The sequence below is a fragment of the Camelus bactrianus genome, chromosome 7 (genome assembly GCF_048773025.1).
Source record: "Camelus bactrianus isolate YW-2024 breed Bactrian camel chromosome 7, ASM4877302v1, whole genome shotgun sequence".
Classification (NCBI taxonomy): domain Eukaryota; kingdom Metazoa; phylum Chordata; class Mammalia; order Artiodactyla; family Camelidae; genus Camelus; species Camelus bactrianus.
This window is the reverse complement of record NC_133545.1, coordinates 40,239,629-40,254,681: the sequence shown is the minus strand read 5'-3', so window position 1 is coordinate 40,254,681 and position 15,053 is coordinate 40,239,629. Positions and strand designations below refer to the sequence as shown.

General features: G+C 48.4%; 1 protein-coding gene across 8 annotated transcripts in view; it reads left to right on the top strand.

The window, feature by feature from the left end:
• ADCYAP1R1 (ADCYAP receptor type I) overlaps window positions 1–15,053 on the top strand; it is a 56,433-nt gene that overhangs the window by 29,438 nt on the left and 11,942 nt on the right. For 4 of the 8 annotated variants that reach the window (XM_074367278.1, XM_074367277.1, XM_074367279.1 and 1 more), the window contains exons 7-14: window positions 2,226–2,335; window positions 2,945–3,042; window positions 3,510–3,642; window positions 4,502–4,655; window positions 4,793–4,924; window positions 5,055–5,115; window positions 5,690–5,759; window positions 9,315–9,406. In XM_074367278.1, the coding sequence (XP_074223379.1) occupies window positions 2,226–2,335; window positions 2,945–3,042; window positions 3,510–3,642; window positions 4,502–4,655; window positions 4,793–4,924; window positions 5,055–5,115; window positions 5,690–5,759; window positions 9,315–9,406 (850 nt within the window). Of the gene's footprint in view, window positions 1–2,225; window positions 2,336–2,944; window positions 3,043–3,509; window positions 3,643–4,501; window positions 4,656–4,792; window positions 4,925–5,054; window positions 5,116–5,689; window positions 5,760–9,314; window positions 9,407–12,857; window positions 12,930–15,053 lie in introns of all 8 variants that reach the window. The other 4 variants (XM_074367281.1, XM_074367282.1, XM_074367280.1 and 1 more) reach the window with 2 other exon arrangements.

The window sequence follows — 15,053 nt, the reverse complement described above, 5'->3', positions numbered from 1 at the left end:
CGAAGGACTCCTAGATTAAATGGCCCCTGATAACTTTGCGTTCCCACATGTAGAATAGTGGTTCTCAAACTTTAATTGTGACCACAGTCACCTAGTGGGCTTTTAAAAACAGAATTCTGGACCCCACCCTCAGAGTCTCTGATTTAGTTGGCCTGGTTTGGGACCCAAGCATGAGCGTTCCTATTCAGTCTCCCAGGTGATGTTGCTAGGCTGGTCTGGGGCGGGCACCCACTTTGAGAACCACTGCCTTAAGATTCTGTGCTCCTACAAAGTTGCTGGGGCAAAACAGCCTAGTGAAGTAGGTGCAGCCACTGAGGGGTTTTGACAATCTGGAGAGTACTCCATCTTCTGGAAATTTCTACAGAACAATCGAGTGGCAGATTCATGGACTAGTTCTGAACAAACAGGTTTATACTTCTCTGAGCCCACAGTGTATTGTAAAAAGGAAAAGAGAAAAAAAGGAAAATAAAAGAAAGGAAATGGCTTGCTTCTCTAGGATACTTAAAAAAAAGTGTTTTTTAAAGCAATTTTCCTTTCCTCTTCCCACCATCCTGATATGGGCAAAGCAGAGAGGAGACCCAGGGAGGGGAAGAGGCTTGGCCAAGGCTCTGATCCCCTAGGACGTGCAGACTTTCTGAAAGAAATGTTCAGAGGGACTTGGAAGGAGGTTGCCAGTAGCAGCCCGAAACAGATTTGCTGGAAGAAGGAATTGTTTGGCATCAAACTGAGGGACAGAAGTAACCCCTTCTCTCCCTGGGCCTGCCAGACGTCCTCCTTGTCCTGTGTCATAGGACTCAGAATCCGAGAAGTGACAGCCGCCATTCTCCCCACTCTGGGCAAGGCTCTCTTTATGGCAGGGTCACCCACCCTCTGCTGCTTCTCAGAGTCCCAGGAAGTGCTTTTCTGACTCTTGGCTAAAAAGAACTGCCTTTAGATCTTCCAACTCAATCAGCAGAGACATGAGGTTGGAAAAGTGGAGGGGTCTCCTATCTTGGCCTCTGCCCTTGCCTTCTTCCTGATCTCCCCAGAGGTGGCCTTGGTCACATGGGTGCTGGAGCCCCTTTTCTGCAGGTGTCTCTTGTATACAATTTCTTGGCCCCTGAATCCTGTGAAAGTAGCCATCCTTGTGTGTCCTAACACACCATCCTGTCTGGGAAGAAGTGTCAGTCTGGGGCCACATTCTGGGGCTGGGATGGAGGCAGAGGGGGCTGCTGCCTTCTCCCCTCCCCTAGACACCCGTGGTTTACCCTTAGACAGTCAGGAGTGGGGAGGATGAAGTGAGCAATCATGAAAGGCTAGAAGGCCCCAAGTGGGGTGAAAACCAGACTGGACTCCACTCTACAGCCAGAAGATGAATCCTGTCCCCTCTAGTATCCTACAAAATGGCCTTTAAAGTCAAGCAAAAGGAAAGTAATTGACATTAGTGATAGGAAACAGATCTCTAAACCTGGGAAAGCAAAAGGGTTTGTTTTTTTTTTTAAACTGAAATGTATATCTTAATAAGATCTGGTGCTAGGTTAATGGCAGTCTGGTCCTTGTTAATTAAGCAAGCTGTGTGTCCCCTTGGTGCGGGATATTGCAGCTGCTGGAAGGCCCAGAGCTCCAAGCATCACTCAGAACTGACTTTCTGAGGATGTGACGAACTCCTGCCCTTCTACCATCTAAGATAATTCCTGGGCAAGAGTCTTGGGGTCTGGAATCTGCATTTGTGATCCCAGGTTATTCTGCTGCTCACTGAAGTTTGACAAGAGCTGACCCAGGGCTGAGGGGAGGGGCTCAGTTCTTTCTGGGAAGGAGGCTGGATTGAGCCCGGCTCAGTCCCCTCACCTCTTGTTAAGAGATCTTTTGCACCTTGCCCCCCCCCATCCCCTACATCCTTTGTGTAAAGGCTGAGCAATCACTCTCCTCCCTCAGACAGTAGAGGATCTCATAAACCTTCTGGTGCCATGCTTCTCAGATGGGCACGTGGATTAACAGGAATTTCCACTTAAGACGTAGTTTTCTAATGAGAATTTCGGGGCCCCTTTAAGGGGAGAGTATAACTCAGTATTAGAGTGTGTGCTTAGTGTGCACGAGGTCCTGGGTTCAATCCCCGGTACCAACATTAAAAAAAAAAAACTAAAAATAAATAAATAAACCTAATTACCCCCCTCCCCTCCAAAAAAAGAATTTCAGCGCCCTCTGAAATCATTTCTGTGCCTCACTGAGTTTTTGTTCTGCAACAGACATGAGAGTGGTGAGCCGGAATTGCACGGAGGATGGATGGTCAGAGCCATTCCCTCACTATTTTGATGCCTGTGGGTTTGATGAATACGAATCTGAGACTGGGGACCAGGTGAGTGTCTGCCCCCAACCAAGAGGCAGAGAGGGTGAGGCTGAGGAGGCGGGTGGAAGGGTGTTTCCACCAGGGGCCTTGACTCCTGATAGAACTACAGGAAGCTCGGGTCCAGAGGCAGCATTCAAGAGTGTCTGGTATATATCCATGCCAGACTTTCGTGCACTCATTCTGGGCTGAGGAACAACTAGTTTGCTGCCTGAGCTCCTCCATCCCCCACCATGTGTCCCCTACCTCCCTGGCTACTCTTTCTTCCAAGACACTCAGCTTTTCTGTGGCCCAGCAATTGAAGGGTTAATGCCGGGCCCCGCAGGGGGCCTCCTGGACCCACCCTCAGGCTGAGGCTGGTGCCCTTACTGACTGGTCCGTGGTCCTGCACTCACCAAGCACTTACTGGGCTTCTGCACAGTGTAGACGCTGCAGAGGGGAGGAAGCAGCTCAGGGGGGAATTGTGGGTAGGGGGTTGGGGGGTCAGTGGAGGTGCTGATGGACAGTGGAGGAGATGATCAGCAAGAAAAGAGAGGAAAGAGGAGCTGGGCAGCAGGCCCAGAGGTGTGGACGGGGGGCCAGCCCCACGTGGAGCCCTGCATGTCCTGTGCTCTGCTCCAGGATTATTACTACCTGTCGGTGAAGGCCTTGTACACGGTTGGCTACAGCACGTCCCTTGTCACCCTCACTACTGCCATGGTCATCCTGTGTCGTTTCCGGTGAGACCCCCCAGCAGCGATCGAGCGAGTGTGGCCCACCCCAGCTCAGAGCCTTTGCTCCGTCCCTCCCATCCCCACTCCCTCCCCAGATGTCAGCCCTGGAGGACCCTTGGGAAAGCATTTCCCCCAGCCCTGGGATAAAAGATGAGAAATCTGGCCCCAGAGAAGGCACACAGAAAGGCAGACCCTAGGCAGGAGACCTCTGTTCCTCACTTTACCTTCCTGGTCTAGGTGAAGAGAGGTCACAGGAGGGAGGAGTCTGGCCTCCTCGTGGAATAGTGGGGCCAGGTGGCAGGGCCCTGGAAGAGAGTGAGGGTTTAGAGAGGTGGGAAGAAGCTGTGATCTAGGTGGAGGACCCCACTGAGATGAAGCTGTGGAGTTGGCCCAGAGCGGTCCCTGGGGTGGAGGGTGGAAGGCCATGGGGCTCCTTACGTCAAGGCCTCTGCTCCCCCGGCCCGCTGGTGTAGGAAGCTGCACTGCACCCGCAACTTCATCCACATGAACCTGTTCGTGTCGTTCATGCTGAGGGCCATCTCCGTCTTCATCAAGGACTGGATCCTCTATGCCGAGCAGGACAGCAACCACTGCTTCATCTCCACCGTGAGTGCGCGGGCCCTGCCGGGGCGGGCCCTCCCTGCGACGCCCCACTGTCCCAGTGTTTTCCTGCAGGTTAACGCTCTGTCCTCAGTGAACATGGAAGTGCAGGAATGACCACGAGGTTACTAGTAGCCAGGGAGACCCTCAGTGCCACGTCACTTCCTGTCCCCCAGCCTGTGCATGTCCTTGGCAGAGCAGTTGAGGGGGTTCGGGTGGAAATGTCAAGTCCTACTAGACTGAGGAGGAAACTGGGCTCGGAGAGAGGGCTGAAGATGGTGCCAAGGAGCTGACTGGCTGGGCTTCTCTCCAGACCACCTCCCCAGGCCTCATACCTTTGGAGGTAAGCAGAAAAGATAGGCTTTGATGGAAAGAACAGCTCAGACAGAGCACAGGGCCCTGACCTGAGAGGGCACACTTGGAGGGGGGTCTCTATGAGATTTCAAGGGGACCCAGAGGTATCCCCTTCACCTGTGTGGTATCTGAAATCAAGACCTTTGTTTTACCAAGCAACCTCCTGCAGGGTCCTTCTTATTCACCTCTCCTGTGGGGGCCAGGGAAGGGGCAGGAAAGTTGGGGAGCATGAGCCTGGAGAGAAGAGGGGTTTCTGTGCTCACCTCCCACCTTGTCCTTTTCTGACATGTGCAGAGCTGCCTCCATGGGCAACTTCCACTCACACTCACAGGATGCCGCAACTTTTGAACTCTGATTCCAAGAATGTTGAGTCTTTCAGAACCACGGGGTGTTTAAGCCCGAGCACGCCAGGGCTGAAGAGCCCTCAGGATTTTCACCGGTCCTGCGGGGCTGGATTTTCAGGGTTCGGTGGGGGCTCACGCCTCCCTCCCCCTCCCCGCTCTCCCTGCAGGTGGAATGCAAGGCTGTGATGGTTTTCTTCCACTACTGCGTCGTGTCCAATTACTTCTGGCTGTTCATCGAGGGCCTGTACCTCTTCACCCTGCTGGTGGAGACCTTCTTCCCGGAGAGGAGATACTTTTACTGGTACATCATCATTGGCTGGGGTAGGTCTCAGGCCTCACGGCCAGGTATGTCCTTGGTCCCCATCAGGGAGAGGTGGGTCAGATGAGGGAGGCACCACCCTGCCCCGGGGCTGACAGCACACTCCTGGTTCTTGGACCCTTTCTTGTTCTTCTTGTAGAAAGCCCACCGCCTGAGGGAGGCGACATGCGCAGGAGTCCTTCTGAGAGGCGAAGTAGCCCAGGGTCTAGGGGAGACGTGGACCCCCCCAGGAGGCCTGAGTGCGGGACAGTTAGGGTCCCCAGGGCTCCAGGTCTGAGAGGGAGACATGTCCCATGGGTCGGAACCCCATATCTGAGGAGGGACAGTGGCCCTCAGAAGCCTCAAATCTGAGGGGGACACTGGTTTTCCTATTATCATGGGGCTCCTTTGTTTGCCTCCAGGAACCCCAACCGTGTGTGTGTCTGTGTGGGCTGTGTTGAGGCTCTACTTCGATGACACAGGGTGAGTACGTGCCCGAGAGCCGGGGCCAGAGCCCCGAGTAGGCTCTTACAGGTGGTTCTCAGTGTCTGCCTTGACCTCCTGTGAACTGTCCCAGACAAAGCTTCCATTGCCAGGCCTGGCTGCACCTCTAGCCCTAGGCCCACTACAGGTGGGCCCACCCAGCCACATCTCAGCCGGGACCCAGCCAGAGAATGTGCAAGCTTTCAGAGCCCTGCTTTTCTTCTGGGCCCGGCTCTGAATGTCTGTTTTCCTTTAAGGGAGGGGAGAAGTGTCAAGGGTGAGGTCGTGTCCCCAAGAGCTCTAAGTCTGAAGGGGGAACGTGGTCCTTGCCTAGGAGCCTAGTGGTGACCCTGACTCTTGGGCTCCAATCCCTGTCTTGACAGGGGAGCAGCGGGGAGGACCAAGGCACTCGAACCAGGGCTGGGCTTGGGTGTGCAGCCTGCCCGAGAGATCTCCTTCCAGCCAGCCCCTCAGTGTGGCAGGGGAAGAAGCACCACCCATGGAGCCAGGGACCCGGTCCTTCAGGGGTCCCGGGCCCCAAGCAAAATCTCTCTTCTTTCTCTCTGTCCTACAGCTGCTGGGATATGAATGACAACACGGCTCTGTGGTGGGTGATCAAAGGCCCTGTGGTTGGCTCCATAATGGTGAGTGTCCTTGGGACAAGGAGCAGGGAAGGGACAGGGGCCTGAGCTGAAAGGCAGGGGAGGAGGAGAAATAAAGAAATCACCATACTAACCAGCCTCCTCCTTTTTCGTGGCTGCATTATATTCTACAACATGGATGCACAGGTTATTTTGCCCTTGGCTAGTGTTGGACATTTATCTTATCCCATTTTTCCTCTTTGTGAAAGATGCTACTAAGAACCATTCTGTGCATAGTTTTGAGCACATGTGACTATTTCTGTAGACTTAATCCCTAGAATTGGAATTGCTGGGTCAAAAAGGGTATCCCATATCATTGTCTGCACTTGTGATGTCAATCATTTGAATTTTTGCACAGCTTTGTGAGGGATAATGGCAGCTTATCATTTTAATGTGCATTTCTCCAAATTTCTAGTGCAGCGGAGCAATTGTTCTCTAACATTTATTGACAATCTGTTTTTATTCTGGTTATTACCTGTTTATTTCTTTGCACATTTTTCTGGCCCAGTTGTTATCTTTCTTACTGTTTGATAGAGAGTAGTGCTTCATCTGTAATACATGTTGTAAGTGTGTTTCCAAAGACTACCTAAATTTTATACAGTTAAACTGTCAGACTTTCTCATCGTGAATTCTGAGCCTTATTCTTTGTTTATGGAGGCCTTTCCTAACCTTAAGATATAAAAATATTCTTACTTGTTTCATAATGATTTTATAGATTGGATTATTACATATGTGTTTTTAACCCAGCTGAAATTTTATTTCTCTGGCTGATCTGAAATATCTAATCTTAACTAGTTTTTCCGATGGATAGACATTCCACCCTCTCAATTCTTTTTATTGAATAGGCCATTATTTTCCCATTGTGTAGAAATGTCACTTTATCATCAACATTCAATGCACTCTACTTGCGTTTAGTTCCGGACTTCCTACTCCACAATTCTAATCTGTTTGGCTATTCCTGCAGCGAACACTCCATTGTGCTACTTACTGTAACCTGGTAGCGTGTTTTGATATCCGGTGTGCTAATATCCCTTTATTTTACTTCCTTCAAAATTTGCTTGCACATGACTTTTTCAGATGGTTTTTCAAATTTGTCAAGTTGCAAATTTGTCTAGTTGCAAAAAAAGCCTGGTTGAGATTTTTATAGGAACTCTTGTGAATTTATAAACCAATTTGGAGAAGTGATTTCTTAAAATACTAAGCCTTAGCTTCCAAGAACATGGCATAATTCTCCATTTATTCAGTTCTTCTCACAGAGTCATTCTGTACAGTTTTTTTTTAAGTTGTCTCGCTAAGTTTGCCTTTATGGTGTCTCTCAGTTTATGCTCGCATTGTGGCTAGGAACTATTCTTTCGTTGTATTTTCTAGTGGGTGTATTTGTGCTGGTGTTTCGGGAAGCTATTAGTTTGTTTTGTTTTTTTTTTTTTTCTTTTCTCAGTTACCTTTCAAAGCTCTTTTATTGATTCTTACTTCTTTTCAGTTGGTTCTGACAGAAAATTACATAATCTGTATATGAAAATACATTATATTCTTCATTTCCAATATTTATATTGTTCATTTCTTAGTTTTATTGAGAATGATGTTTATTGTAGTTTTGGGCCCTTATCCTTCACTGAATTAGGAAAGTTTCTATTCCTGGCTTGTTTCAGTATGTACTTTTTAAAAATCAGGAATTGGTGTCGAATTTTATCAGATGTGTTTTGGAGACATTAATTGAAGTGATCATTCCCTTAGTGATGGGCATTTATAACATTACAGTTCACCTTTATGATGAGCAATGCTGCAATGGATAGGTATGTGCATGTCTTTGATTATACGTGAATATATCTTAAGAGTAAATCTCCAGGAGTGGAATTTCTAAGACAAAGGGTGTGTATTTTTTAACATTTTCACAGATATCAAATTGCCCTCTGCATGCAGAGTACAAAAGGGCTCATTTCTCATGTCTTTGTTGATGTTTCGATTACTGAACTATTCACCAATCTTATGGAGGTGGGTAGAGGTAGATCCTTGTTTAAATCTGTTAAATAAAAAATACTAGTAGACTTTTTTTGCATTCCTGGATTAAACCTTTATGGCCATGGTCTGTTCCTTTAATGCACTGCTATATTCTGTTTGTTAATATTCTGTATGTAGTTTTTGCACTGTTCATTGTAAGTTCTCTGGTTTTAGGTATGTACCTGTGCTCGTGTGTGTGTGTTTGCACAAGCACGTGCTTTCTGTCCTTGTTTGGGTTTTGTAGCAGTGTTTCATTAGCCTTATAGGTAATTTGGGAGGTTTTCTTTCTATTTGCTTTTAAATAATGAAGTAGTATGTAAATTACATCTTCCTTTAAAGATACTGTGAAACTGGCCTGTAATATTATTGGGACTGGTACCTACTCATGCACGCATCTTTGATTACTTTTTAAATTTCTCTTGAGGTCTCTACTCTATTCTGATCTTCTACATCTTCTTGATTTAGTTTTGTTAATTTGTATTTTCCCATTTTGTTATGTTTTTTTCCATGTGATTTAAAATATTCTATGCATCTCTTATGTCGTCTACTTTCTCATCCCTAAATTTGTTAAATTTTGCATTTTCTCCTTTTGGATTGACTAATATACACAGTTAACAGTATATACTGTGCTAAATACCAGGTACTGATTAGACACTGGGTGTGTAGGAGAAAGCAAGACTGTCCTCCAGGAGGATGCTTTATCATTCTACTTGATCTGTCAAAACAAAACAAAAAATTTTATTGTTATTGATCATGTCTACTTACTTTCGTATTTCTTTAATGAATTTTTATCTTTAATTCCCTTCTTATGTAAGTTAAATTAGTGGTACTCTTTCCCTAGATTTTGATTTGGGTGCTTAATTCTTTCATTTTCAGTATTAATTTTTTTTTAATAAGTTCGTGTTAGGCTCTACCTTCATTCTTTTTGAGCGCTGCTTTGCTGCATCCGGAAGACGTTGCCATGTAGTCCCCTCGTGTGACTCGTTTCTGTGTATTTGCTCCTCCCCCTCCTCCTTTCTCACCATACACACAGCTTCCCACTTTGTTTAGAGAGCTTCCGTCCCTGACCTTTGTCTGAAGGTAGATGCTACTGCTGTTCCCAGGCAGTCCTTTAATTAATAATGCTTACAGTCATCCATTCTGATTCTCCATATTCAATGACTCTGAACTTGGAGTTTCTCCAAAGGACAACTCTCACCACTGCAACAGCCTCTTCTCTAGCTGTTTGGCATTGTGGTTTTTCCATCACCCTGATCCTGTTTGTTCTTTTCCAGAAATTGCTCACTTTTCTGGCTTGCTCATGATAACCTATTTTGCTATTTCTCAGTGCTCTTATGGAGTTCTTTTTCATCTCTCTTTTCTGTCATTCCAGTGATATTGTGGGAAGCTGGGGAGATACCCGAGTGTTCTCACGCTACCATGTTGGATAATAAGTCTAGATGAGATCTTGACTGGATGTGGGGAAGGCTCTGTTGGGGGGAATAACAGCCAATGTAGAGTCAGGGGTGTGGAGAGTCCTTGCTCAGAATCATTTCCATCTGTTTTTCCTTTGCTTTTCAGGTTAACTTTGTGCTCTTCATCGGCATCATTGTCATCCTCGTGCAGAAACTTCAGTCTCCAGACATGGGAGGCAACGAGTCCAGCATCTACTTGTAAGTATCATTGTGTGAATGTCATGGTCACTTCCACCAGCTGTGTGGGCCCTGCACTCTGGTCGCAGGAGGAGAAGGGCTAGGCTTTGCTGACGGGGTACCCCAGCATTGGGCATTGGCAAGACTTCTTTCGGATTAAAGTACCTTTAAAATGTAGTTGCCCTGCTATCCTTCAGCCAGCCCGGGAGCCCCTAATCTGCATAGTGATTACATGAAAGGAGAAAGAGAGAGAGGAAGAGCTAGATCATGTGTCTCACTAGGAAAATCAAGATGGAAAATGCCAGATTCCTTAAGGTAGTTAGAGTCTTGGTTGTTTAGAAGTGGGATTTCCTTTGGGGATCTTGGTTCTGTGGGTAGCTCACATACACCGCTGGATACAGCGTTGCCTGATGTCCCCACCCCAGCCCAGTGTGTGCGAGTTCCTGAACTCCCGCTGGAGAGTCAGGCGGACAGTGTCCCTGGTCTGGGTACTGGAAGAGAGATTCTTTCTCTTCTCCACCTTCCCTCGGGGTAGTTCTGCTTCTTGGTCTGGTCTTCTTCCTCCAACTCTATCCTCCCTGAGCAGAGATGCATCTGTTATGTTTGGGGTTGATGGGGTCCATGGGCAACCTCGCACCCTTGAGCGCAGGGTTTCTCCACTTCCACGGCCATTTGGTTTCTTTCCTACCAGTGTTCCTACAGCCATGTCCCTAACGGCTTATCCCTGCTTACTCTGTCCCCCTGTCTCCCCGCCCTCCACCCGTTCTGAATCAGACCAAGCGTCTTCCATCTCGCCCTTCTCGCCTCGTGATCAGGAGCATGACCAGCCGGGTGTGTGGGGTGTGGGCTCACTTCCGATGCTGGGGAGGAAGTCTGGTCCCCAGTGGTTTCCTGGAGGGGCCAGGTAGGCACGGGGAATCTGAGGATAGTCTCTGGGTAGAAGCCATATGTGCTGCTTCCTAAGTTTAAGAAGAGGTTAGAAGGAACTCTTGTATCTCATGGCATCTGTGGGGGCTGAGATCCCAACCTGGGGCTCAGAACCTTGATGGCTCCCAGTGGACAAGTGGGGCAGCAGAGAGAGTCCAGAAGGGGGCGCCCCAACCCAGCCATTCTCAGGGAGAGAGGGAGAGGCAGGAACTGCTCAGAGACCAGTCCCAGATCCTTCCCTCAGGCTCCCTGAGGCTTCCCCAGGGAAGCAGAACTTGTCTTTGGTCCCTCGGTTCAGCCTGGGTATCTCTTCTCATGGAAGCCCTCCCCCCTGGGAGCGGGCTGGCACAGGGCCTGGCTGGGTCAGACCTGTTTTCCCCGGGTGTAGGGTGACTACATTGACTGCCCCCTCCCCTCCTTCTTTTGGCAATCCACTTACTGTCTTATTTTTGTCATATTTTTGCAAATTTTTGCCAACCTTTGCTTATATGTGTATATTCTGTAGTGGAAAATCGTTCATCTATTATGTAGTCTGTGAGGTCCTGCACTGAGGAGCCAGTGGGGCCAGCTGTCTGCAATTAACTCACTGCCCCGGAGAGATTATTCCTGCCTTCGTCTCCAGGAGCCACAAAACAGGGCCCCGCTGCACCCCTCACCTTCCTGTCCAGTGTCAGAAACCCGTCCTCGTGTGGGGTCCGTTTCGTCTGCTCAGGGATGGCTTGGCTCCCACACTAACAGTTATCTCGGGCCTCTGAAGCCCACAGGTGGAGAAGTCAGCCTTGTCTCGCCTTCAAGCTCTGAGCAGCCTTAGTTCCACACACTTACGCCCCCACCCCCCTGCCCTCCAGCTTGCTTTTTGTTAGGATCTGTTTTTCATTCTGAGGCCCCTGGAGCCTCTCCTCTGGGGCCTCTCCTGGCTTCCCCTCACTCTGCCTGTGCAGGGACATGTCACAGGGGCTCAGCTGCAGCCTGAACAGGGACACTCTACTTACTGACCCCAGAACACACTTTCCCAGCTCAGACGTCCCGCCCCAGACAGCGCGAACCCCAGGGTCTGGAGGGAGGGAGCGTGGGGCAGAGTTTTCAAGGTAGAAAAAGTCCAGTTAGGCCTTCCTAACACATAGGTAAGAACCATCTGTAACCGGCACCTGGTCTATACATTTAAGTATAAACGTTTAAAGAACCAGCTACAGACACACCTCATTTTATTCCTCTTCCCTTTACTGTGCTTTGTAGATATTGCCTTTATTACAAATTAAAGATGTGTGGCAACCCTGTGTTGAGCAAGTCTGTCGGCCCCATTTTTCCAAGAGCATTTGCTCACTTCATGTCTTTGTGTAGCATTTTGGTAATTCTTACATTATTTCAAACTTCTTTATTATTATCATATTTGTTGTGGTGATCTGTGATCAGTGATCTTTGTTTCTAGTGTGACTCACTGAAGGCTCAGATGATTAATGCTTCTTTTAGCGATAAAGTATTTTTTAGTTAAGGTATACACACAGGTTTTTTAAGACATAATACTATTGCACACTTAACAGACTACCAGGATAGTGAAAACATAACTTTACATGTGCTGGGAAACCATGACATTTATGTGACTCGCTTTACTGCAATATCCTCTTTATTGCTGTGGTCTGGAACTGAACCCACAATATCTCAGAGGTGTGCCTGTAGTTGGTTTGCTTTTATTTTGTAAAAAATATCCCCTTGACTGAAACATTATGCTGTACACCAGAAACTGACACAATATTGTAAACCGACTATACTACAATAAATTAAAAAAAAATCCCCTTGGAATCTCAGCAGGTTTGTTTTTTTTTTTTTTTAAGAGAAAGCTAAACCTGTGCTCATCTCAAGCCCCAAAGTTTAAACCTGAGATGCATATGGTCTGCCAGCCAGGTGGGCGGGCTGACACAGGACAAGGGATCAGCTTGATCCCATTAAGTTCAGCAACACATTTGAGTATTTCCAGGGTCAAGGAGACCCCACTGGTGAAAGTGAGGGATAATCAAAGAGACAAAGCTGCTGAGAACTGCAGAGCATTTAAAAACACTTGCCATTCAGTCCATGCACGTGTAATGCTCACAGATCCCCAGCAAATCTGGATTAAATGTAATCCCCATTTTATAGCTGAGAGAGCTAGTTAACCAGTGAAGTGAGATGAATCCAGTGGGAAAGAGGGAAGCCATAGCCAGCAGGCCCTTGACTCCAAGCTTGACCGCACCATCATTCCTGTCCTCCAGCAATTTACAGGCAAGAAGATGGTGTTAAACAGGTACATAAACGAGGCTTCCTGGAAGAAGAGACCCCAGTGGGTTCCAGTCTTGCATAAAACTGTCTCACCCTAGAGTGCTGTGAGCTGGGAGGTGTCTGCTGTGGGGGAGGGGATGCTATGGGGGGCATTATAAAGAGCAGGACATGGTGGGAGACAAGAGATTTCAGGGCTATACTGAGTCCCCTTGGGCCACTAGTTATGTGTTGAGCTGAGAAACCTCTTCAGATGTGCCTACAATAGCTATCTGGTTTTCCCCTCTGTTTTCAGCCTGGGAGTCCCCAAGAAAGCCTGAGAGGACCCCCTGCCTGTGCCCTCAGACCAGCATTCACTCCGTTTCCTGTAGGTTGGTTCCAGCTGCTCAGATGATAAGGGTTTGTCCTCCTTTGTAGACTGAGACGGTGCTCCAACCCAGCGTCAGAAGGACCTGCCAGGGGCTAGGGCTCCTGCAGGGGGCAGGGGCCCTGAGCCACATACACTGTCTCACCTGATGGTGGAGTGAGTGGCCAGGCTCAGGACCTGGGCAGTGCCGGGCACAGAGTGTGCACCTGGGTCAGGGCTCAGCATGTACTCAGGCTTGACTTGGTTTGGCGCAACTGGTGAGGGCTCAGCCCCACTCTGGGGTCAAGGCTAGCCTGCCTTTTCTTGGGGTTATAGATGGCAGCCCGACCTTCCTATAGAAGCACAGCAAAGCCTTGACAGAACCAGGCCTGGGAGCCTGGGCTCCCTGACTCCAAATGTGGGCGTGAGCCCAGCATGTGCTGTGGGGGCCCCCAGCCTTCAGATTCCAGCTGATGGTGCTCTCCAGCTGGCCTCCTCCAGTTCCCTTGTTTGAGTCTCTTACCCTGCCTTGGGTCCAGTCAGGACTGAGCTGATCAGCCAGCCTCAGTTTATCTCTTTCTCTTGATTGAGTTTCTTTTCTTTTTCACTAGTTATAAGTGACTTTTCAAAAGATCCCAATGTCTCTTTATTTTCATGCTCGTCTCTGGCTTTTCTGACACCCTCTTTCCTTTTTATTTCTTTTCATTGGATCCTTTTGAACAGGCGTTGGAAGCTTGGGGGAAGGGGAGTGTTTGGGAAGAAGGGCCCTTAACTTTGTCCCCAGATCCTTCTCCTGAGAGCCATCCCAGGCATCACGTCCCCCTGTTAATCTGCCCTCCCTGTCCCCCTCAGAGGCACACATCTTTACCAGGGTCTGATTTCCCAGCTAACTTGCCACTAAATGGCCTTCAGTATACTTTGAAGAAATTGGAGGAGTCTATATTTACTGTATCTAGAGCCCAGGAAAAGCAGGGACAATTTGGGGGCTCAAGGAGGAGAGGCCTCAGAGGACAACAGTTGAAGCTTTAGAATTCAGGATGAGGGTTTAAGCTTGATGTGTAAGAGGTGACATCTGAGGTTTGGGCTCTCAGGCACCTGGACCCTGGCTTCTGTGTGTCACCCAGGCCAAGGTTGAGGGATCAGGCCACTGGCTGTAGGGGAGAGCATTCAGCATTCAAGGTTTCGGTCTGGGCGAGGCAGAGAATAAATTTGAAGACTAGGATGGCTTTCGTGCCTGAATACCAGATTAAGCTCTTTTAATGATTGAGAAAAACATACTTACATGTGTCCATCTGTTTCTCTGTATGTATATTAAAACAGACGTTTGACGTTCATTGAGGCACATGAAGAAACTTCTCAAATACATGACTTCCTCACCACAATGCTTCTGGAAACTTGATTTGCATGTGGATCACCCAGGGATTTTGTTAAAGTGCAGATTCTGAGCTAGCAGGTCTGGGGTGGTATCTGAGAGTCTCCATTTCTAAGTGGTGCTGATGCTACTGGTCTGGGGACCCCACTCTGGGGAGCAGAGCATCATAACATATCTCGCATCCCTTTTCTGTAAAACTGGCCGTTAGTGCTTATCTCACAGTCTGGTGTGAATTGAAAGATGCTGTTTATTAAGTGAGAGCCACAGACCTGGCGGAGGCAAGGATACTGGGTGGACCTCGACTTGCCCCATCTTTGAAGTGTGTGATTCAAATGTTTGCCTAAGCAAAATGACCTTCAGGCTTACTCTGAAAGAGTTGGAATCACAAATTACGATCCATGAATCCCAAAGGTCTGGCCTCTTCATGTGTATCTGTTCTCATGGGCATCAGATCTCTCAGTTCACCGGCAGGTGCCAGGAGCTCAGCACTACACTGTGCCTGAGGAGGGCGTGTGAAATGGGCGACTCGTTTGCAGTTTGACAAGACGACGTAGCTCTTAATGCATCTCCTATGTGTTTGTCAGAGAAGGAAAAAAAATGGGTTGAGCCAGCCCAAGCACAGGCAGACCGGGGGAGGCTAGAAGAGATGGAAATTCAGCCTGAGACCTCTCTGAGGAGGCAGGCACTCTGTGCCTCACGCGGTGGGAGGCAGAGCTGGACGGGCTTCCTAGGCCCACCTGTGAACGGCTCCTTAAGATGCCGTGTTTCCTTCA